At 42.0% G+C, this 19,917-nt stretch overlaps 1 protein-coding gene across 3 annotated transcripts in view; it reads right to left on the bottom strand.

The window, feature by feature from the left end:
- Positions 1–19,917, bottom strand: part of LOC136373802 (mitogen-activated protein kinase kinase kinase kinase 4-like) — a 93,801-nt gene that overhangs the window by 70,420 nt on the left and 3,464 nt on the right. For all 3 annotated transcript variants that reach the window (XR_010745740.1, XM_066338794.1, XM_066338793.1), the window contains exon 2: positions 18,743–18,808. Coding sequence is in view for 2 of the 3 variants with exons in the window: in XM_066338794.1 (XP_066194891.1) it covers positions 18,743–18,808 (66 nt within the window). In the remaining variant the exon portion in view is untranslated. The remainder of the gene's footprint in view (positions 1–18,742; positions 18,809–19,917) is intronic.

The following is a 19,917-nucleotide window of genomic DNA, read 5'->3' on the forward strand; positions in this document are numbered from 1 at the left end:
CCCAGCTGCAGTGCCTCGGTGCTGGCTGTGTGGATGCAACACGTTTGCCCTTTCACCCCCACATCTGCCACACCATTTCCAGACAGACCCAGGTCTCACCCAGCACCACTTGGTCAGCACAGCCAAATATTGCATTTCCTCTTCCCTGTGCTCCTTTAACACACTCTGGACAGCTTTGCTGGCATTAACTGTGCTAAAGAGAGGAAGAGCACACAGCAGACTCAGCACCAGCTCCTGAGATCAACATGAGGCAACACGAAGGTCCTTTGCTGCTCTCAGACAATACAACATCAGACACCACCAGGCACAGTCCCTCGTGTTGAAACAGGACTGCCTGGCAGACTCCAGCCTAATGCTGCCTTCAAAGCCAACCCCAAATGTTTTCTGCCAGGGAAAGCGAAGCACATCACCTAAACACCACAAAATATCACCCTTGTCAGTGGTGAACAACAGAAACAGTAACACACTGTAGATAATCAAGACATGCTCTTCAAGTTTTATGTCACATTGGTCTTTTTTTCTCCTACCTGCTGAACCCCATTCAGTCATTAGTTGTGCTCTAAGAAGTCAGCTAAAATGTATCCCTTTAGGTATAGACCATACCAGTAAGTCAGATGTTATTTCACATATCCCAGAACTTGGGTTGCAAAATACCAGCGCTAAACCCTAAAATCTCTGCATGAAGATACACAGAGAAAGTATTAAAGTTGATTAATAATATTCAGTGCTCTTTAAGACAAAGGCTGCTACATATGAAAGAAGAAATATTAGGGATATATATGATTAATAAAGGGATTTAAAATTATTTTAAACCCCCTAAAATGTCACACTGCATTCCAAAATTTTTAAAAAGCCCTATAATTTTTCTAAAGTTTATCACATTTATGTAGTAAAAATTGATTGAATATTCAGTGAAAAACAAATTATTTTCCTCGCAAACAACACCACCACCCTATTTATGTGCGGAACATGTCCTTTTATCCCTCCTATTGCTTTTCTCTCCCCCCTCACACCAGGAGTGGCAATGTACTCACTCAAAGTGAAAATATTAGTTTCATGGATTTTTTCAAATGAAGTTTTAGATGTTTCAGGAGTAAGATGTAAAAAAAGAAAATCAGGAATTCCAGGGCCCCTACTTGTGTCACGTGTTTAAAGAAACAAACAAAATTACCACTGTAAATCATAATACCACTGAAGATAACGAAGTTGGCAGTGGTATAGGAGAACTTCCTATATACTAAAATAGCAACACATTAGCCCAAAGAAGAGATTAGAAAATATAACCTCCACCAGTCATTTAAAATTCTACCCACGTCCACATTGTCTAGAAGGGTGGGATGGACAAGGGTCATTTCAAAAGTACCAGATCAAATCACCTTGATCTCTGGAGGAAAACGACAGTTTTGCATCCCCACTGTAAATGTCTGTACCACAACCCTCATGAACTGTAAATCCCAAGAGGCACCAGAAGCAGTTTTTCTGTCCAGGTTTTTTTTTTTTATCCTTTCAGTTCCTATTTCCTCCCATTGTATGAGTGGAAACACAGATTGTTTGCTTTGCCTAATGTTTGTCTGTGTCTGACTGCAGACCAGTGGGAAAAGAAAATGAAACAAAGGAACAAATTTAAGCTCTTTCACAAACACATACTTGAGTATCTACATTTTTTGCAATATCAGTTACGTTCACTTGATCAAATTACCATCCTCATCCAAAACATGAACCACACAAGGCTACTGCATATTTGTATGAGAATGGACTGGGGACTGATCTTTTGGGATTCTGAAACCTGTTCCCAAATGGGTTACTCTCACTATGATCAGCAAGATCAAGCAAAGCACCAACCTCTTTTGAAAATACCATTCTAGCCATAGCACAAACAGATTTGTCCTCTGCTTATTTTAAGCGGGTGGTGTCTGCAGAAGAACATCCCATGTAATCTTCTGCATCTCCATGCTCATTTGGAGGCAAGTACCCATTCCTGTGGCTTCCCCTTGCTCAGCTAACATGTAGAAACGATGCTTTAGATCCTCAACCGCTACCTAAAGTTTCTGAACAATGTGAAAAATGTGCAAGGCAGACTGCAGGAAAGAGCAGGAACACTTCTCCTGGGGCAGGTGAAAACAGGGTGGTCTGTGACGGGTGTCAGTGGGAGACTGAGATCTGCAGTACACAGAGCACCTTGGAGGAACAAGCTTCACCTGCCACATTTGGGGTCAGCCTGGCTGGGGGTCACAGGGTTACTGGAGGCAGAGCTGCTCCTGGTGAAGGCTCCCAGTGACTTTGGTTTGGTCCAATTCCCATCTGATGATACTTCAGTAGCATCTGAGGGAATGGCAAATGCTGATGCTTCAGCTCTCCTCTGTTCAAAAGTCATGCAGGTGCTTGAGTTTAGAGGGAACTGCCAGGCTCCCGAGCCAGAACTGCTGCCAACAAGGAAATAAAAGCAACATTTTGGGGCCATGTGTGGCTCAAGTAACTCAGGGAGCAACACAGTGAGTAGCAGGAGAGGTCCAAGAAGCAGACTGTGCAGTTATCCCATTTTCCTCACACTCCATTTATTGGGACATAAATACTGATTTCCTTGAGCCTAAATATCACTATTTGCACAAGTAACACCTTTAACAGCCTCGCTATCCATCCTGGGCTTTGGCATTTGTCACGTCCCTTCACACCTGTTGAAACACTCTCATATTCCAGCCTCAGATGCCCACCAGGGCTCGATACCCCTGTCAGGGGCACGGAGACGCTGCGGATACAGGCGGCTTTCCTCTTCCCACGGCAGTTCTGGCTTGGGGACACCGTGCTGGAGGGTTGTTCAGGACAGCACAGGGCAGTAGGGATGCAGGGCAGTGGGATACGGAGTATTTGAAGGCCCAGGGCTCCTCTTGCTGTGCACAGGAGGGTTGGAACAGCCCTGGCACAGAGCCAGTCGCACACAGCACTTGGGAGCCCGGTGGTGATTTACGACAGCCAAGGCCTGCTGCACCAGAAGTCTATTCATCCGGAAAAATAAACAATTTTGGAAGAGCCTCAGCCTTTGGAAGGCTCTCACTCTGCAGAGCAGAGGTTGCTGAGAAGCTGAGTCTGGGGTGAGGTACAAATCCCTCCACCCCAGTGAATTTTTGCTGCCTGACTCACAGGCATCCATTTACAGACATACAGGGCGCTGGAGAAAACCTCCTCACTGCACATCTCTGCTGGAGAAGGTCACAAGCAGTTAAGAGTGTCCTGCCAGCCCCATCCTGCTGAAAGGAAGTCAGGACTGGACAGCAGGAGGTCGGCTGATGGGTGGCCAGAATTTTGGACCAAGAATCCCTCAAAGGAAGGTTTTTTGGCTCACCATTGCTACAAAGCTACAAAGGTTAAGCTGCACACATCAATTACGAACCTCATGTTAGGAGAGCCATCTTTTAACTCTTTAAGCAATGTAGTTTTATTAGCCTTCTATGCCACATAAATACAACCTTGTATGCACATTAACCTCTTAGCATTTATATCACTGAATTTTTAAAGATCCTTCAGCATTTTTGTGAACAGCAACTGTAACGTAGTTGAATTTTTTCTTGCATATTATACAGAGCACGGACACGGCTCTGCACAGGTTAAAACTGTGTTGTTGGGTTTTTTTAAAGAAGGCTTTGAGGCAAGCAGGGTACACAGCTGCAAGTTCCTGCCTAAATGATGACAGAGCTACAACAGAGCTAAGGGTGATTTACTTTTCCATTCCAGTTCTGCTGGTGTTTTTCTCACACAGATCGCAGTACCATGGGGGTATGCACCTCTGCAGATGGCTGTGTACAGCACACACAGTAGGGGACAGCCCAGTACTAACAACTGGTATTAAAAGGGGTTTTTTACAGTCTCAGAGTCTTGTCTTCTGTGTTTCTGGGTCAATACCCTCCCTATGACTTTGTTCATCTGAGGTGAATCCTGGAATCAAAAATTCCACTGTCTAATACTGTCAAGTTCAGAAGACCTGAGGTTAGCCTAGGGAAAGGTCATATTCTTTACACACATACCAAAGTCTTCACAGAGCATTTAACTGATGGGGAAAAAAAAAAAAAAAAGAGCATCTAATCATGCTTTTCATTTGGCTCCATCCAGTGAATCCTCTCCAAAAATTAAAAGGGAGTTAATGAACACAATTAGTCTGTGAAAAAACACACAAGCTTCCAGATTTCTGAATGATTTCTGTAAGAGATGAGCTACATGGCACTGATCTCACAGCAGCAGTCAAATCCCATTTCCTTCCAAAATCCTATTGGCCAGATGGTTCACAAAACTCAAGGGAAAATTACTTAAATGCTTGGAAAGGCTTTCAGTGTTAAGTTAGTTTCCAAAATGAAACCAGACTACCCTTCTAATTAGTCTTACAAGTGAAGTATAGCTCGCTTTTCTAATGAATTTAAAACAATGAGGAGATTCCAAGTTCAAAACAAAAAAATTCTGAATTCATGAGGAACACTGGTGATATTTTTTTTCTAAACTGATCTGATCAGCTTTGTACAGCAGAAGCCCAGCTGGCAAAGGTTCCCCTCTCAAGCAAACCACAGGTCAGATGCACAGTAATAGTTCCTGAACAAGCAGTTACTGTTCAATGCTTTATCTTCTAAATTTCTGTATTACTTGTAGGTATTAAAGTCAATCACAGCAGGACAGAAATGAACATTGAGCTCTTGAGAGGAAGAAAGAAATAAATACCCCTGCAGAATAATTTCAAGAAAATGGCTAAACACATTACAGCTGAAGAACCGCAGAGCCTTAAGCAATGCAGCTCAGCATAATTACGAGTGCACATGAACCAAAAGCAGCAGTGAATCACTGGAAGAACTGGTCACAAGAGGTACCAACAGTTTCCTGAAATTAACTACTGAACAGCCCTACTGGATTTTTGAAACTCTCATCTCTTTGTCTTGCTCTGTTTAAACAAGCCAAATTAATTTTGTGCAGGGCAAGATGAAGGAAGCAGTGAACCACACAGTGAGGTGTGTGTGGGTAAAACAACACCAGAGCCCCAGCACAGGCTGGGAGTCCCATGCACTGCTGGCTACACCTCCCAAAGGTCTCCTGCAGCACCTCCCAACAGCTCATCATGGATTGTCCCAACACCGAGGTTCTCACACACACTCCTGGCCCTGCCAGAAGTCAACCAGACAATCCTAATGATTCTGTGTCATAAGGAATTCTGCTGTTGAGTTTATAAGATCTGAATTTGTCTCGTGAAGGGTCAAATTTCTCAAACAAAACCTCATTTTACAATGAAAAAGAAAGTGTATTTTCAAAGGTTTCTCTGTTGGAAAAGGTGTGATTGCACAGATCCTCTCACAGGTTTGGGCCATAGCTTGAGACACAAGAAATATACCTAAGCCACTGGTCCAGTGTGTCCACTCATGTCCAAGTATCTCTGACAAGCAACTGCAGGGCTGCCACCCAAAGTTCACAGCTGATGGGAAATGAGGCTCTCCATACAGCTAGAGATGGAAAGGCCATAAGGAAACAGAGAACACTCACTACTCTGACTCACGACACACATTCACGTTCACAGGCGAGGGGATCCGACGGGATCACCCTACTCAGGGTTTGTCAGCTGCTGTGTCACAGGAAGCCTTCACAGGCAGCAGTGCGAAACTCTGTGAACCCCTTCCACACCAATACAACAAGACCCAGGTGCTACAGGCAGAAGGGCATGCACAGAAACAACACAGAAATAGTCAAAACTGAAACACTGGTCTAGCCCAAGGTACATCAGATGTCAGTGGAGCTGCACCAGAACCCTTCTCATGATTCAGTCTCAAAGCCACTTCTCATTTTCTGAACCCTAAGTGTTTCCTTTACCTTGTAACAGCAATAGCCTGTCCAACCAGCTGCATCACATCTAAAGCAGCTGTCAAGAAAGACAAAAACAAAACAGCAAAACAGCCTCAACATTCCACAAGGCATGCAGCTAATGCCAGCAACTTGCTGGCTTACACATACAATATAAATTTTAAAAACTAGCATTTCTGCTTTAACATCTAGTTGTGCTCCTTTAAAAAATTTACTTGAAAAGTTTAACCATCTGCAAGTTTCCAAAAAAGCTTCCTTTTGCAGCTCCTTTGCATATTCCATCATCTACATCCAGATGCCAAAATATACCATCAAGAGCTCACTGCTGCTTTGGATAAATATGGTATTATGTGCCAGAGGACAATTTCACAGGATAAACTAAAATTCTACAGCACTGCTGATGCATCAACTTAAATAACAGAAATTTAAATAATCAGGTCTCTATTTACAACAAAAGTATCAACAAAAGAAAATAAAAGTGCAAATGAAAACCCCACACCAGAAAAGCCATTTCCCAAGTGCTTTGCATTGCCTTCCACCATCTGAACCTCCAGGTTCAGGGGGGCACATGAGTTTCCAAGAACTTGCACTACCAAAGACAGAAGCTCAGCCAGGTTTCCTTTTAAGAAAACAGAGTGCATGGGATTGCAGTGCTCTTGCACCCAGTCATGTTCTAACCAGTCAGCCCATTCCAACGAAATCTCAAGTCTCTGAGATGATTTGATTCCTGTGTGCTTTGTACAAATCAGACGAGACAATCTCTTTTCCTCCCTGCACCACTGAGGCTTACAGAAAATACCTATTTTTGACATGTTTGCACAAGAAAATAACCTAGTACGTTCAGTAACTGAAGAGTTATAGAAAAACAAATACCTAACAAGAAGAGGTTCTGAAATTAGTCACTGAGCCACTTTCAGGGATTGGCTCCCCTGCACTGATCCTGATTTGCCATTTCCTCTGTAATCAAATGAGTGCAAAGTGAGCACAAAGCAACATCATGCCACTGTTAGCACTTAATAGCCTCTCTGAATAGGTCAAACAAATGACATCATGTGCAAAAGACTAGAAAAAAACAAGGTTTCGTATAATTATTTTTAAAGACCTGGTTTGCATACATGGTTTGACCCAGTTTAATTAGAAATGTTATTTCCAGTTCAATTTTGTTAAGCGTGGACATGCTCAGTGGCCTGGATCAGGTTTGTCATTTCCCTTGCAGTGATCCAGCCACACCAGTCATCAAAATGCTCATTTTTCTGCGTAACTCCATTTCTGTCCACTTTCACAGTGGCTTCAACAGAAGATTACTGCTCAGTTCTTTGAAATTTTCTGTTTACTTCTGCTACCAGCACTTTCTCCTTTTTAAGAAAGAATTTGTTTAAGAAAAGTCAGCCATTAACTGAAGTAATTTAATATTCATATGTCTCACGATCCAATTAGAAAGAACATGGGTTTTTATCACTTTTATCACAGTAAATGCTGCCCACAGCCAGGGTGGGTCCAGCTAGTGGTTTTACCCTTGCTGCACTGATACGCGAGAACATCATTTTGTGGCAAAGCATCAACCTTCCTACCAGCTAAAGCTTCCTCTTGTTTTCACCAAGGGGAAAAGGAAAAAAAAAAAAAGGTAAGAAACTATTTTCTGCCAAACCTCAAGAGAGTTGTTGTTCTGCTTCACCATCAGGTCCAGGCACACGCCCTGGCGCTGGCCAACCCCAGCACCTGGGGATCCACCTGAAGGACGTCAGCTGGGACCACAAAACCTCAGCAGCACATCTGAAGAAATGCAAGGCTGCACCAAAGGCAAACACAGTATGGCTGGGAATTTGAAAATAAAAATTAAAGCTCAAAGCCCTCTGTGTTGCCTCCTGTACTGCAAACACTGTTTTCTAACAAAGGGTCCTTCACAGACATGGATGTCCCCCTTGGCAGGCAGGACAGATGTGGCTTATTGTATCACAACCAGCTCCTGGAATACACCTAGAGAACTGCACAGTCACCAGCCTGCCTCAGGGAGGGGGAAAATGGAGAGGCAGCAGCTTCCTCATTTCTCTTTCTCATCATGCTCCCAATTCTATAAGGAGAAATCAAAATGCATCATGCAATCTCTGGGGACTTTCCACACCACAAGACGGCTTTTGACAGCTCAGACAACAGGGCACTGTACAATGACATTCATGCTACTTGCCTGGCAATAAAAGAAGCCAGAAAGGAAAGAAAACCCACTGCTGGCATATGCTCACCTAATCTGAAGATGCAACTCCTCCAGAAGAAGATCAGGCACCATTTACACACCAGAGGATTCATCAGACAGGCTTCCCATTAAGAACCACAATTTACAGACCACAGTGTCATCTCCAGCCTAAACTCCACTGGCACCTACAGTCCCTATTCAGCCCTGGTGTGGTTCAGCATTGCCTACATCCCAGCACAGGTGCCTGAAGTCTCCCAGCCACCAATAACAGAGCTGGGCTAGAAGGAGATCTCCACATGATAAAGAATTGCTCCATTTTAATACTAATGACTTTGAAAGGGAAAAGTTTTCAAGAACAGTGTAAATAATGCAGGATACAGCAACTACAAAAGCTTAGCCAGCCAGATATTGCAAATACTCGCTATGACATTCAAAACCAATCTGTGTGATAGACAAGGTGAGTGCCATGCAGGCTCCAACCATCACCCAGCTCTGATAAGGCCATCTCCTTTCATTTCTGGTCAGAGAACCATGACTTTTGCAGATGTAGGAAGCTAAATGACATTATAAAGCCTGACCAGGAGCTTGCTGTGACTCTTTGAACAGCCTCACAAAGGCAGTAGGTGCTTTGCAAACATGGGCAGAAACCTGAGCATTCACCTGAGCAATGTCTGTACGTGCTGACTCCATCACCAGCATGAAAATACTGTAACTCCATCATGCCAGCCAGGGATACAGGCCATGCAAAGTCTTCCAACAGGTGGGTACCTGGCAACCAACATAATGTAAAGAAATGAAGAGGGGAACAGAGGAAAGGATGAGTCCAAAATCCTTTTTGTTCTTTAATCTCCAATGTGTGCTATTGGAGACCTTAGTTTTAGTCTTTGTTTTGTGCCTTCCTCTACTCAGAAGAGTTCTGACTCAGTTTTTCCAAGTGCCCAAAAGAAAGTTAGTGCATCTCTCTATTCCTTCACCCTTTTTCCATTTTCAGGCACATTTTTTGGAGCGCAGGATACTATAAATACATCTTCTCCCCACGCAAGCCCTTTCCATGCCAGGTGCCAGTTGGGCACCCAGCAATCCACACGTGCTCCCACATCCACCAGCACGTGAGCCAGGAGACAAAATGCCTTTGGGAAACGTCAGACCTGCTTAGGCTGATCTGCACATGCACAAAAAGCCCAGTGTGCCCTTAGTGCACCACATCCACTGGCTCAAACCCCTTCCATGACATCTGAGCCAGGCCAGGCTTCGCTGGGTTCACTGGGCACCCCTACTCCTCGACTCCCAGTGTGCCTGCCTGCAAAACTTGGCTGTCTTCCACTGGGAGGGACAACAAAGCACAGCCCAGTGTCTCTTCATCTCAAAGGGATCCCAAACCAGGAATGGTCTGGTGTCCCCCAGTCATGCACTGGGGCTGCCTAGTCCTCTTCTGCAGGGCGAAACAGAGGAAAACTGGAAACCCCATCACAGTAATTTGATTTTCAAAGCACGTGCGATAACGCTGGTCCACAACTCCTGACTTTACCCTCTGATAATAATAAAAAGCAATCAGATATCTACTGACATGATTTGGCTTCTGGGGCAGAATGTTTGCAAGAATCCTGTTACGATAAATATTTCATGTTAGACTGCAAAAACAAATATTTTTTCTAGCCCTTTCCTTTTTTCACATAACAAGACAACATCATGAACAATCTGTGTAAATAATACATTTGAGAATCCATTATCGAAGTCATATGCATATTTCATGATGGTTTTGTTGCATATTTTAGTATAATTGTTCACAGGTTTAAAGCCATGAGTAAAACAGAAGTAGACAAATCTACTGCAATAGAAATAATTAGCAAACTGTTACTCTTTTGTCATTATTGTTATTGTTATTCTTTTTATTTTTAAATTCTGGGGAAATGCCTTGCGAAATTCAGCAGACTAAATAAGAAAGATATCTACATTTTACTGAACTTGAGGAATTTTCTTTTCAGAAGGCCATCACACATTTGTCTCATGCCCTTTTCCTCTAAATGTTTCCATTTTTAACAGCAGAGACACAAGAAAAGATTGCTTTAAAAACCTCATATCAGATGTAGCAACCGCATAGTCAGAAAACGAATTTAGTAAATTCCAGAATTTAGTAAATACCAGCAAAATGTCAGTATTTTGCCAACTAGTCTTGCTTTTCGTTGCAAACACTTCTCTCAGAACAGAAAGTCAGAATAATTCACATTAATATTTACATTGCTTTTTGTCATGCCAGATTATTTCAGTATGATTGCACCTTTTCCCCCCAATCTATTAAACACTCTGCTGAATTTAAATGCTCAAATTAAGCAAATTAAATGTAATGTTTTGACGTTTCTGAAGCAAAGTTTGAAAATGAAAGCCAACTCATTTCTTGACATTTTCCCACTCCAGTTTCTCTTGAACCCATGTTTGGATTCAAGTGAAACTGTTTTCAAACTGCTCATTGTTCTGTAAGTGGCTGCTAACCAATTTTCACAAATCACCTCCATAAGCACACTAATTCCTCCTAACCACAACCCCAAGATGCTTCACAAGAACAAGGGCTGCCTCCATTTTAACAGCTATACTCACATGAAGAGCTCCACTTCCAGCAAATTGATGGGGTTTAGCTAGGATGAGAAGTAGAGGCAAGAAGAGAAGCAAGATCTCCTGAGTCACAGCTGCCCACATCAGCCCCTCTCTTACCTTTATGAAAAAAAGTACATTTTTCACACACTGGGAGCTCCTAAAGGCACTGTTCCAGACCATACCCCAGGCTATTACACAGGAGCTAATATCATACAGGACACTGAAAAGGCCACAGTTTGCTACAAAGTGTGTCTCCTGGACTTCTCAGTTGTAAGATCTCAGATGTTACTAAAATTTAATATTTTCAGGGGTGGGAAGTAGGGGATGGGTAAGAAATGGCCTTTGAGTAGGTGCTTCTAAAGCAAATCTGAAAACCTTTCAGGAGTTGCACAAGGTCAGTAGGCTACAAGGGCAGACTTATAGCCTACAAGGGACTTGGAAAAATAAGAAGCATACTACAAACAGCTGAAAAATAGTTTCTGCTTCAGTTTTAGGAAACCAACGCATTTGTTGTTCCTTTTATTATGCTCCATTAGCTATAGCCCAGAGATACCAAAGAAGGACTCTGAAAAAAACATACATGCATTCTGCAGGATAATAAAGCAGACTTGGAAAGTAAAATCCATAAGGACCCCTAATAAAGAATCAGAGACATAAAGATAGGGTGACATGTCTTCACCAGGCTCTAAAATCCTATAGTTCACTTTGAAAAAAGTAGTTACTAAAGCTTACCTGCCATGGGAATCAGCTCAAGCATCCATAAACACACTAGATTTTCTGCTGTTTAAAATTAAGTAATATCCTGTCATTCATTCATTAACTGTCATAGCTATGGGATTCTGGACTACAAACAGACAATTTTGAGTTTTCCCCAAGTTCCACAAACTTATATATCGTATAAAATGAAAATAGTTCTGTGTAGGTCAGATATTGCAAAACTCACGAAGCACTGACCATGCTTATGCGTATCTGCACATTGGTGTGAATCTGGATGCTACTGAGCAGTCAGGACTACTGAGATCAATGTCACTAGTGAGGTGCTTAAAGCACATGAAGTGCTTGAGCAGGGAATTAAGAGCTTGAACTACTTCCTACTATGCTCGTGTTACCACTAGTGCATTTTTAGCACAATCTCTTACCTCCAAAATAGCATGACCCAGTGACAAAATCTGAAGTGTTATGCAACATGAGCGCAAAATGCCAAGAGTTTAGGATGAAAATGCATTGTACTCTCCCACATGGACTTTTAGGTCTAAAAGATGGAGGACCTAAAAGGAGCAGGCCTGTCAACAAATTATTTGCGAGGATTTTACTACTCTCTAATGGCACATCTAATTATTCTACATTGCTCTGCTCAGTCAGAGCCTCTGTTGTATAGAGGCACTCCACAGCTGAGAGGTTTTTTTCACATTCTTACTCTTCTATTTTTGATAAACTAGTTTGGCTCCTAAGAATTTTAATCGAGTTCCTCTGAAATATTCACTAACTAGAACCAGGACTTCACAATTTACTAATTAATTTCGCATGTTTGATCCATTGTTTTAAAATCCGTGCTGAATATAGTTCAGCACTGCCATGCAAAGAGGCAGGGAAGCCAAGATAAAAAAAAAAAAAAACCAAACACAATGCCAAACCCCTAAAAAGCCCAGCACAAAAATGCTCCTGACTCTGACAACTGAATACACACAATAAACTACCTATTATATTTTTTATATTTTTATATATATATATATATATATATATATATGTATGTATATATAATTTTTTTTTTCAGTTTAAAGTAGGGGGGTTTTTGTATCCTCCAAGTCAGAAATTCAGATTCTAATTGGTTGAGTTGATAGTGGGTATGTCTTGAACTCAAACTGAGATTGGAAAAGACCTCTGGGAACACATGGTTCCACCTTCTGTTAAAAGCAGGGACTCAGGCTACATTAACCAAGCCTTGGATATCTCCAGCAAGGGTGACTCCACAACCACCATGAGAAACCTATTCCAGTGATGACTCATTCTCATGGTACAGAATGTTTTTCTTACATCCAAATGGAACTTTTCCTGAGCAAAGCATCTTCCCTGTGCATCCCTGTACTCGCACCTCCTGTGCAACCATCATAGAAGCACCTGAAAACTGTCACTAGACTGCCCTCAGTCTTCTCTTCCCAAGGCTGAAAAAATCTAATTCCTTCAGCCCTTCTTTCTTCAACCCACCAAACGTTTTGGTTGCCTCTTGAATTCTTGAATCCTCTCTGTTTTCCCAACGTCTCTCTGGAACTGAGGGAGCAAAGATGGGACACAGTATTCCAGGTGTGGTCTAACAAGAGCAAGAAAAACAATTACACCTTGTGATCTGCGTGCTAGGTTCTTGCTGACACAGTCCAAGGCAGAGTTTGCTCTCCTTGTATCAAGGGTGCTAATTCCACATCCATTCTGATGGTGGAGGAAAAGGACAACTGTGGTATAGAAGCAATAGGAAAAGTATGGAGACGATCACGGGAGTGTATTTAGGATTTTCAGACAACTGAGAGAAGATGAAGAAACATACCTGGTAGTATGCAGACTTCAAGGGTCTTATTAAAAATTGAAAAAGTTAAATACCAAAACCCCAACCCACGCTCCTCTTGTGTATTACTGGTATTGCAGCCCTACATGCTTCCAATTTCAAGGCAATCCATTCATAAGCACAACAGCATTTCATATCTTATTACAATGGCAGCAGCACATATTAAGTTCAGACATACTCCTGAGAGAGATCCCTGCTGCCAGGAGCAGCAGGCAATCTCCATTATTTGTTTGCACAAGCCAACCAAGGATCAATGAGCTGCTGACTCCATCCCATGCACTGTTGGCAGTGACTTTATAAACTGCTGCCTACTGTAATTAACTAGTTCTTCACGCAGACAAGATAATCAGCTTTTCTACTGATGCCATGATGATTTTTGCCTTTTATTTTTCTACACCTTTTATGTATTATCATACCCGTGTACTTGTAATTCTTTAAACCTGGTATCTTAGCATAGTCCTGGTATTCTGCAAGGCCAGGAGACCAAATATCCCAAAGGCCTCAGAGCTGGAGGCTGGAAAGCCTCATGCTATCTTGAGAAACCAAGGCTCCCTCTCAAACATATCCTGTAAATTAGGATTAGGCCCATCTGGGGGGCAATGCTCCAGAATAGGGACTTGTCACACTACTTGTTCAAGCCTCTCATTGGGACATCTTTGTTAGATAAGTTCATTTTCAAGGTCTATAAAACTGTATACATGATCTACCATGTGTGTGTGCATTTTGGTGTATTCCACCTTGGCAAATTTTTGCACCAAAAGGATCCTTATTAAACACCCAATAAAAACCCTTTATCCCTTAACTGTGTCTGGTTCTTAATTTTAGGACCAAGAAAAAGGCATTGCTACCACAAACTGAAATAAAGCAAACAGACAGACAAACAAACACTTTTACCAACGGCTAGTGAAACAGAGAGTAGCACTTGTTGCTTCTATAGAGTACAACTGATTTCCCTTCTTGACTCATCAAAATCTCAGTGCCTTGAGACTAAGATTAGCTTGAAGACTAACCAGTTTTCAAGCCAACCAGTTTTCAAGCTAATCTTAGTAACTCACCACAAACGACAACAAAACAACCTGAGATTAACTATCATTTTTAACATCTCTGCAGCACTTTGTAGACTCTGAAACACCATTTCCTTTGGAAAGTGGCTATTTCTGACCCACCCAGAGAAGGGATGGTTTTAAGGTTTTCAGTTTATACCGTTTCACCATCTGGATTATACTGAACATAATTTTAATGTTTCTTACATTTAACCTTCCAGGTGCTGCCATTAATTAAAGTTTTCAATATAGTCCACAGATTATAATAACACTTCATAACATAGCATGGTCGGGTGATTCCCTCCACACAGTATCAGTCTCAAAAAAACCCACGTTCCTTCACCTTACAACTCCCAACTCAATTACATCAGCCACTTACTCAGTCTTCCCTCTTCACTCTCACAGCTCCAAACCAGAGCACCTCTCTCAAGTTCCCTGTGCCCCCAGCATCAAAGGCACAACCATTCTGCACACACAGCAGCTGCAAACCTGTCAGGGTTTATCACCAGCCTCTGAGATCATGTGCCAAAAATCATCAGCCCCTGGAACTATCCAAAGACACTGGCCTCTCTTTCCCTAAGCCATGGAAAAATGGCAAGCCCAGGAGAAGGCTAATCCACATCACTAAAAATAAGGAAGACAAAAGCACCATCAGGTGCCTCTTCATATCAGAAAAAAACCATTGCTGACCTCATTTGGCCCATTAAAACTTCAGAAGGATGAGGACTGTCAGAGCATGGCTGTATGAGAAAAATTAGGAACAATTCCTCTTCATCTTGACAACTGAAAAAACAGAGCAGTCATAAACTCAGTCTCTTCTGGAGTTCAGGCAGAACTGTGTGACCCAAACACCTCAAAAACAGCAATCCCTTCAGCGGCCCCCCTATCTCCCTTTCCCCATTTACTCAACAGAAAAATGACCCTGCACTGAAAATGGGAACATTAAAAAATGCATTAAAAGGCTTCTATGGAAGAAACATCTCTCATCAAAGATTATGAAACTAACAGAAGTCTTTGAAAAAAAAAACATTTTACTTACCCTGAACTTAAAGTTTAGTTATTACTAAACAACAAGCACAGACCAGCATACGGCTGTTCTACATCAAGGGTGATGGACCATCACTATCCAGCATTCCAGAGCCACGGAGTCCATACAGCTGGACTCCTGCAGGTAATGGGAGTAGGCAAGGAACTCATGACAGGGCCGTATCTCAGCAGATCCCAAGGACTTCCAAGTGGCACCTTCAGCCTTCTCACTTCCTCCCAGGTGACACTGACAGTTATGTCACACAAAGCACTGCTCTGCTGTCTTAATGGCCCTTAATGATCATCAGCTCTAGAAACCCTAAAAAATGCTGGCCCTCATACTTTGGAGAGCAACCACTCATGCCCTGCCCACTCTTTTTCACCCCTGGCCTCAAGACCACACAGGAGGATGAACACATCTCACCAGAAGCAGAGCAAGGGATGTTCAGAAATTTGTCTTTCCCACACGCATTCAATGGAGATGGTGCATTGTGGAGATGTGCTCCCCAACACTGAGCACACAAAGGCATGAAAGAGTCACTACTCATACTTCCTAATCACCAGCAAATGCACTATTTCCAACTACTTTCAGTTTTCCCTTACTGTCAGGGAATAATCTGTGCTACCAGCTCCTATGGCATTATTATGGATCACCTCCTACTTAGGATTGTTCTTTGGATTCCATCACATGGAAACCAGGAATTAACTGAGAAACTCATCAGCCATTTCAAGAGGTAATGAAGCCTAAGTCTCATGAATTCTGGGTACCATCAGATCTTTTTTTCACATCTAATTCACACTTTCCAAAGGCTGAAGTTGCCAGTACCAGCATATTTATGTCCTACTACTTCGTAAGTTGTCAAAAAAATCTGCTGGCTTTTAGTCAGCTATTATACACAGATCTTTATAACATTTCTACTCAGCTCTAGCACTGTTATGTGTACAATTCATACCTCTTCCATTTCATTTTAAAAGACCCTGAACTGGAACTGGAATAATTCAATATAAATAATACCCTCCTTCTATAAATCTGTATAACATGGTTTTCCAAATCTAATGATGAATCCTCAAAATTTTATTTTCACTTTTATAGAGTAGCATTCATTAAAATATGAATCATCTTCACAGCCAACAAAGCAATTTAATAATCCTGAATATAATTTATTGAGCCTGAAGTAAGTTTTTCTTTGATTACGTGCAAATTACTATGGGTAGTTTCTGAACGTATGGAAGAATCTAACACTTTAGGAGAATAAAAACACGCTCTAGCGATATGAGTAAAGTATACGGATAACAGAGACTACTTTATAACTTAAATATTTATAATCACAAGCCTACACCAGACAAACTGCAAAATGCTTCCAGGATTCCATTTACTCCCTCTATCGGTCCTACCATTTTATAGATCAGAGGACATACTACACAGAAGTTAAAAAGGAAAGTGCGTGTGAGCCTAACTCCTCAAGGTTGCTGCAGAAGTTGTTCCACTGCAGCTGCCCTCCTGAGAAAACAGACATTTGCTCTGGGTGCAAGACCAGCACTCGGGAGGTACCACCAGGCAGACAACACCCAAGAACATTCAGGTGGTGCTCACCATCTGCAGGAGGATTTCTAAACACACTGAAGCTCTGGACTGTGAGAAAATTGTTCACAACAGTGACAGAGCTGGCTGCCAAGTGTGGAACATGCATTCTGCATCTGTCCAGCTTGGCTGTCGCCATCAACTTCTTCAACAGCAGGTTTCACCATCATGGTCCCAGTAAGAGCTTCTCCATCCCTCAGACGACCCCCAGCAGAACACCCCACTGACCATAGCTATTTGTTTGACCAAAGCCCCAGTTAGGGGTTACACATAACCCCTGACTCCTCCAGTGCAGAATGCACAATCACAAAGCTTCCCTGCTGAGACCCTTCAGCGCCTTCCTCAGATGTTCCAGCCAGTCCGGGTGCAGAATGAGCAGAGACTCAAATCACCCCATTCCTAGAGCTGTCAGACCCTGGTCTCTTGCCTGCTCAGTGGAGAGCAGCCTTTGGGTACAATTTTAAATTGTCACTGTCAATATTTCTTGCACCTTTTGGCAACTAACATTCTAGTAAGCTACATGACAGATCAAAACATTTTCTTTTGCAGCAGAGAAGCAAACTAGGTTGCTCCTTTCTGCTCCTGCCATGATTAAGCAGCTGATCCATACTCAAAATTCATAAAAGATGACTATACTGAAATTTTTCTTTCCCAATATAAAATAAATCCAGACACAAAAAGAAAGTCAACTATTTCACAGAACATTTAGGAGGTCTGAGATCTTTATATGGGTAAAAAACAACAGCACCTCTAAATCTCTCTGGCCTTTTAACATGACCATGTGAACCCAAGAGCATGTATTTTTAATTCAGTAGTATTAAAAGCAGTATCTGAGTAACAATCTCAGAAACAACACAAGACTTCACCACCACAAAGAGTTACATGAGAAAGATCCTGCTTCTGACATAAAAAATTATAATTAAAAAAATGGTAGCATGGGAAAAGAGAGACTTCCCAGAATTGCTCCTGTAAAGCATTTTCCAGAACCTATAGCTTCACAGGTAAAGTATAATGTGATTACAGCAGATCTGCCACTAGAGGATGGACACCAAAACACAGCATGTATTCAGTGCATTGGAGAAAGAATTGCTCCACCAGGACCCTTGTGCATTTTTCCACAGAGGGATCAATGCACAAAGAGCCTGCACACACACAAGGGCTTGGCAAGCAGTGGGACCTGAGGAAGAAGCAACACCAGACAGATTTATTCCAGTGCCACTGCTCTTCTGATGTACCTGCAGATGTTCAGCAGCATGGCCTTTTCCTTCCTCTGTCTTCATTCCCAAAACGAGAACTTGGTTCTCTATTTAATCACAACTATTTCCTCTTCTTCAATCATTTTAGGGAAGGCTTCACAGTGAAAGAACACTTTTCTAGGCTTGTTATAACTGAAGTAAACGGTGCACTGCATTGCGTACAGAGTGCTAGGTTGTGACAATGTTAATTCTGTAGTTTCTTTTTTGGTGGTTCTGCTTTGATACCACAGTGACAAAGATAATGACAGAAATCAAAGACCTCGTTGCCCGCCTGCAAAGCAGGGCTAATTGGCACCTGTGTCCTGAAGAGCACTGCTGTCTGAATTTGGAATTTCACCCAATCCAGGCCAAATTTTGCCATTACTCATTTAAATTTCTGCCAGATGCCTTTTAAATAATTTTTAAAAAGAGAAAGTAAGCACAGAGCAGAGGAAAGTCAGTACAAAAGGCATTTATGTGACCTGTGGCAGCAAAGAGATGTGAAAACAGGACAGAAGGAAGGGCCATGGAATTTCACAGGTAATACATTTTGCATTATGCAGAAAAGAGAGCAAGATAAACCAGGCTATTACTGGAACAATTATCTGCCTTCCTAAATGGTGCTCACTTCTGCTTTAGGTAATACAGCTTTATGAAGAACAGCATCCTAAATTAAAGAGGCATCCAAACCTTATAGACTTGTCCATATGTCCCATTTCCAACAACTTGCACCAGTTCAAATATTCCCGCAGGGTCCTGCAAGAAGTAGAAGAAATAACATCATTTGGATTAAAGCAACCACTTCATAACAGAAAGCAATTGTACAGCATAAAAATGAAATGTCTGAGGCACATCTCTTAATCATATGTGCTACACACAAAATGAGAAATTGCCAAACCACAGGGTAAGAAACGCATTAATATTTAATTTTTCAGTCAAGTTTAGCAAAACTTTATATACACAACAACTTGGTGAAGATCGGCAGCATGGCACAACAGGAGATACAACAAATAAATGAAAGGGCGTGAAAAATACTAGAATTCAACTACTGACTCGGCTTACAGTAAAGGAAGGAAAAACCCCAGGTTTCTAAGCCTTACCACACAGAGCTAGCCTGGAGGCTGAGCTGCTGTCCTCTGCTGTGAAACACTTGGTACGAGCAATGCAACAAAGGAAAAAAACCTGAAGAGCAGAATTGAAAAATTCTAATATAAAGTACCTGAGTCCAGTTACCTTAGTGACGGGAAATGTACCAAACCTGGCAACCTTAACTTACGGGCAGGCTGAGAACACAACTCTCCTGTTCTGCAAACATAGCAAAGTGGATTTGACTGAGGTATTGAACTCTTGGCTTTGAACCCAAACTAGATTGCTGTTAATTTACATAAAAGATGAATGAGTCAGGTGATCAGTCTACCATTCCACATGAACCGACTTCTATCCTCGAGCTATAGCACTAGTTGCTCTAACACCAACCACTGCAGCAGAGGTTCTTCTGCAGCACTGCTGCAACCCCTCAGGCAGAGGCAGCCCATCTTGTTGCAAGGCATGGGCAATACTCTCTCCTGAACAACTGAGTACCTTAAAATAGTTCGTCCTTCAGCTAAAACTCACTTACGCGATTTATTTAAAACCATTAAGAACTCAAAAACCAGTTTCTTGGTTTCTGGCTAAGCCATTGATCACTCTGCTCATTTCTTGCCAAGGTATTACTGAGAGTTTTATATAAAATATTATTAACTCCATGTGTCAGTTTTACCATATCTGTTTCAGCAATCTGTCATGTCACTTAATGCGTATTGGTACTGCTGAGGGATGTGATACAGACAAACATTAACTCAGAAGTACAATTTCTATGTTCCTGG

The sequence above is a fragment of the Sylvia atricapilla genome, chromosome Z (assembly GCF_009819655.1).
Source record: "Sylvia atricapilla isolate bSylAtr1 chromosome Z, bSylAtr1.pri, whole genome shotgun sequence".
Classification (NCBI taxonomy): Eukaryota; Metazoa; Chordata; class Aves; order Passeriformes; family Sylviidae; genus Sylvia; species Sylvia atricapilla.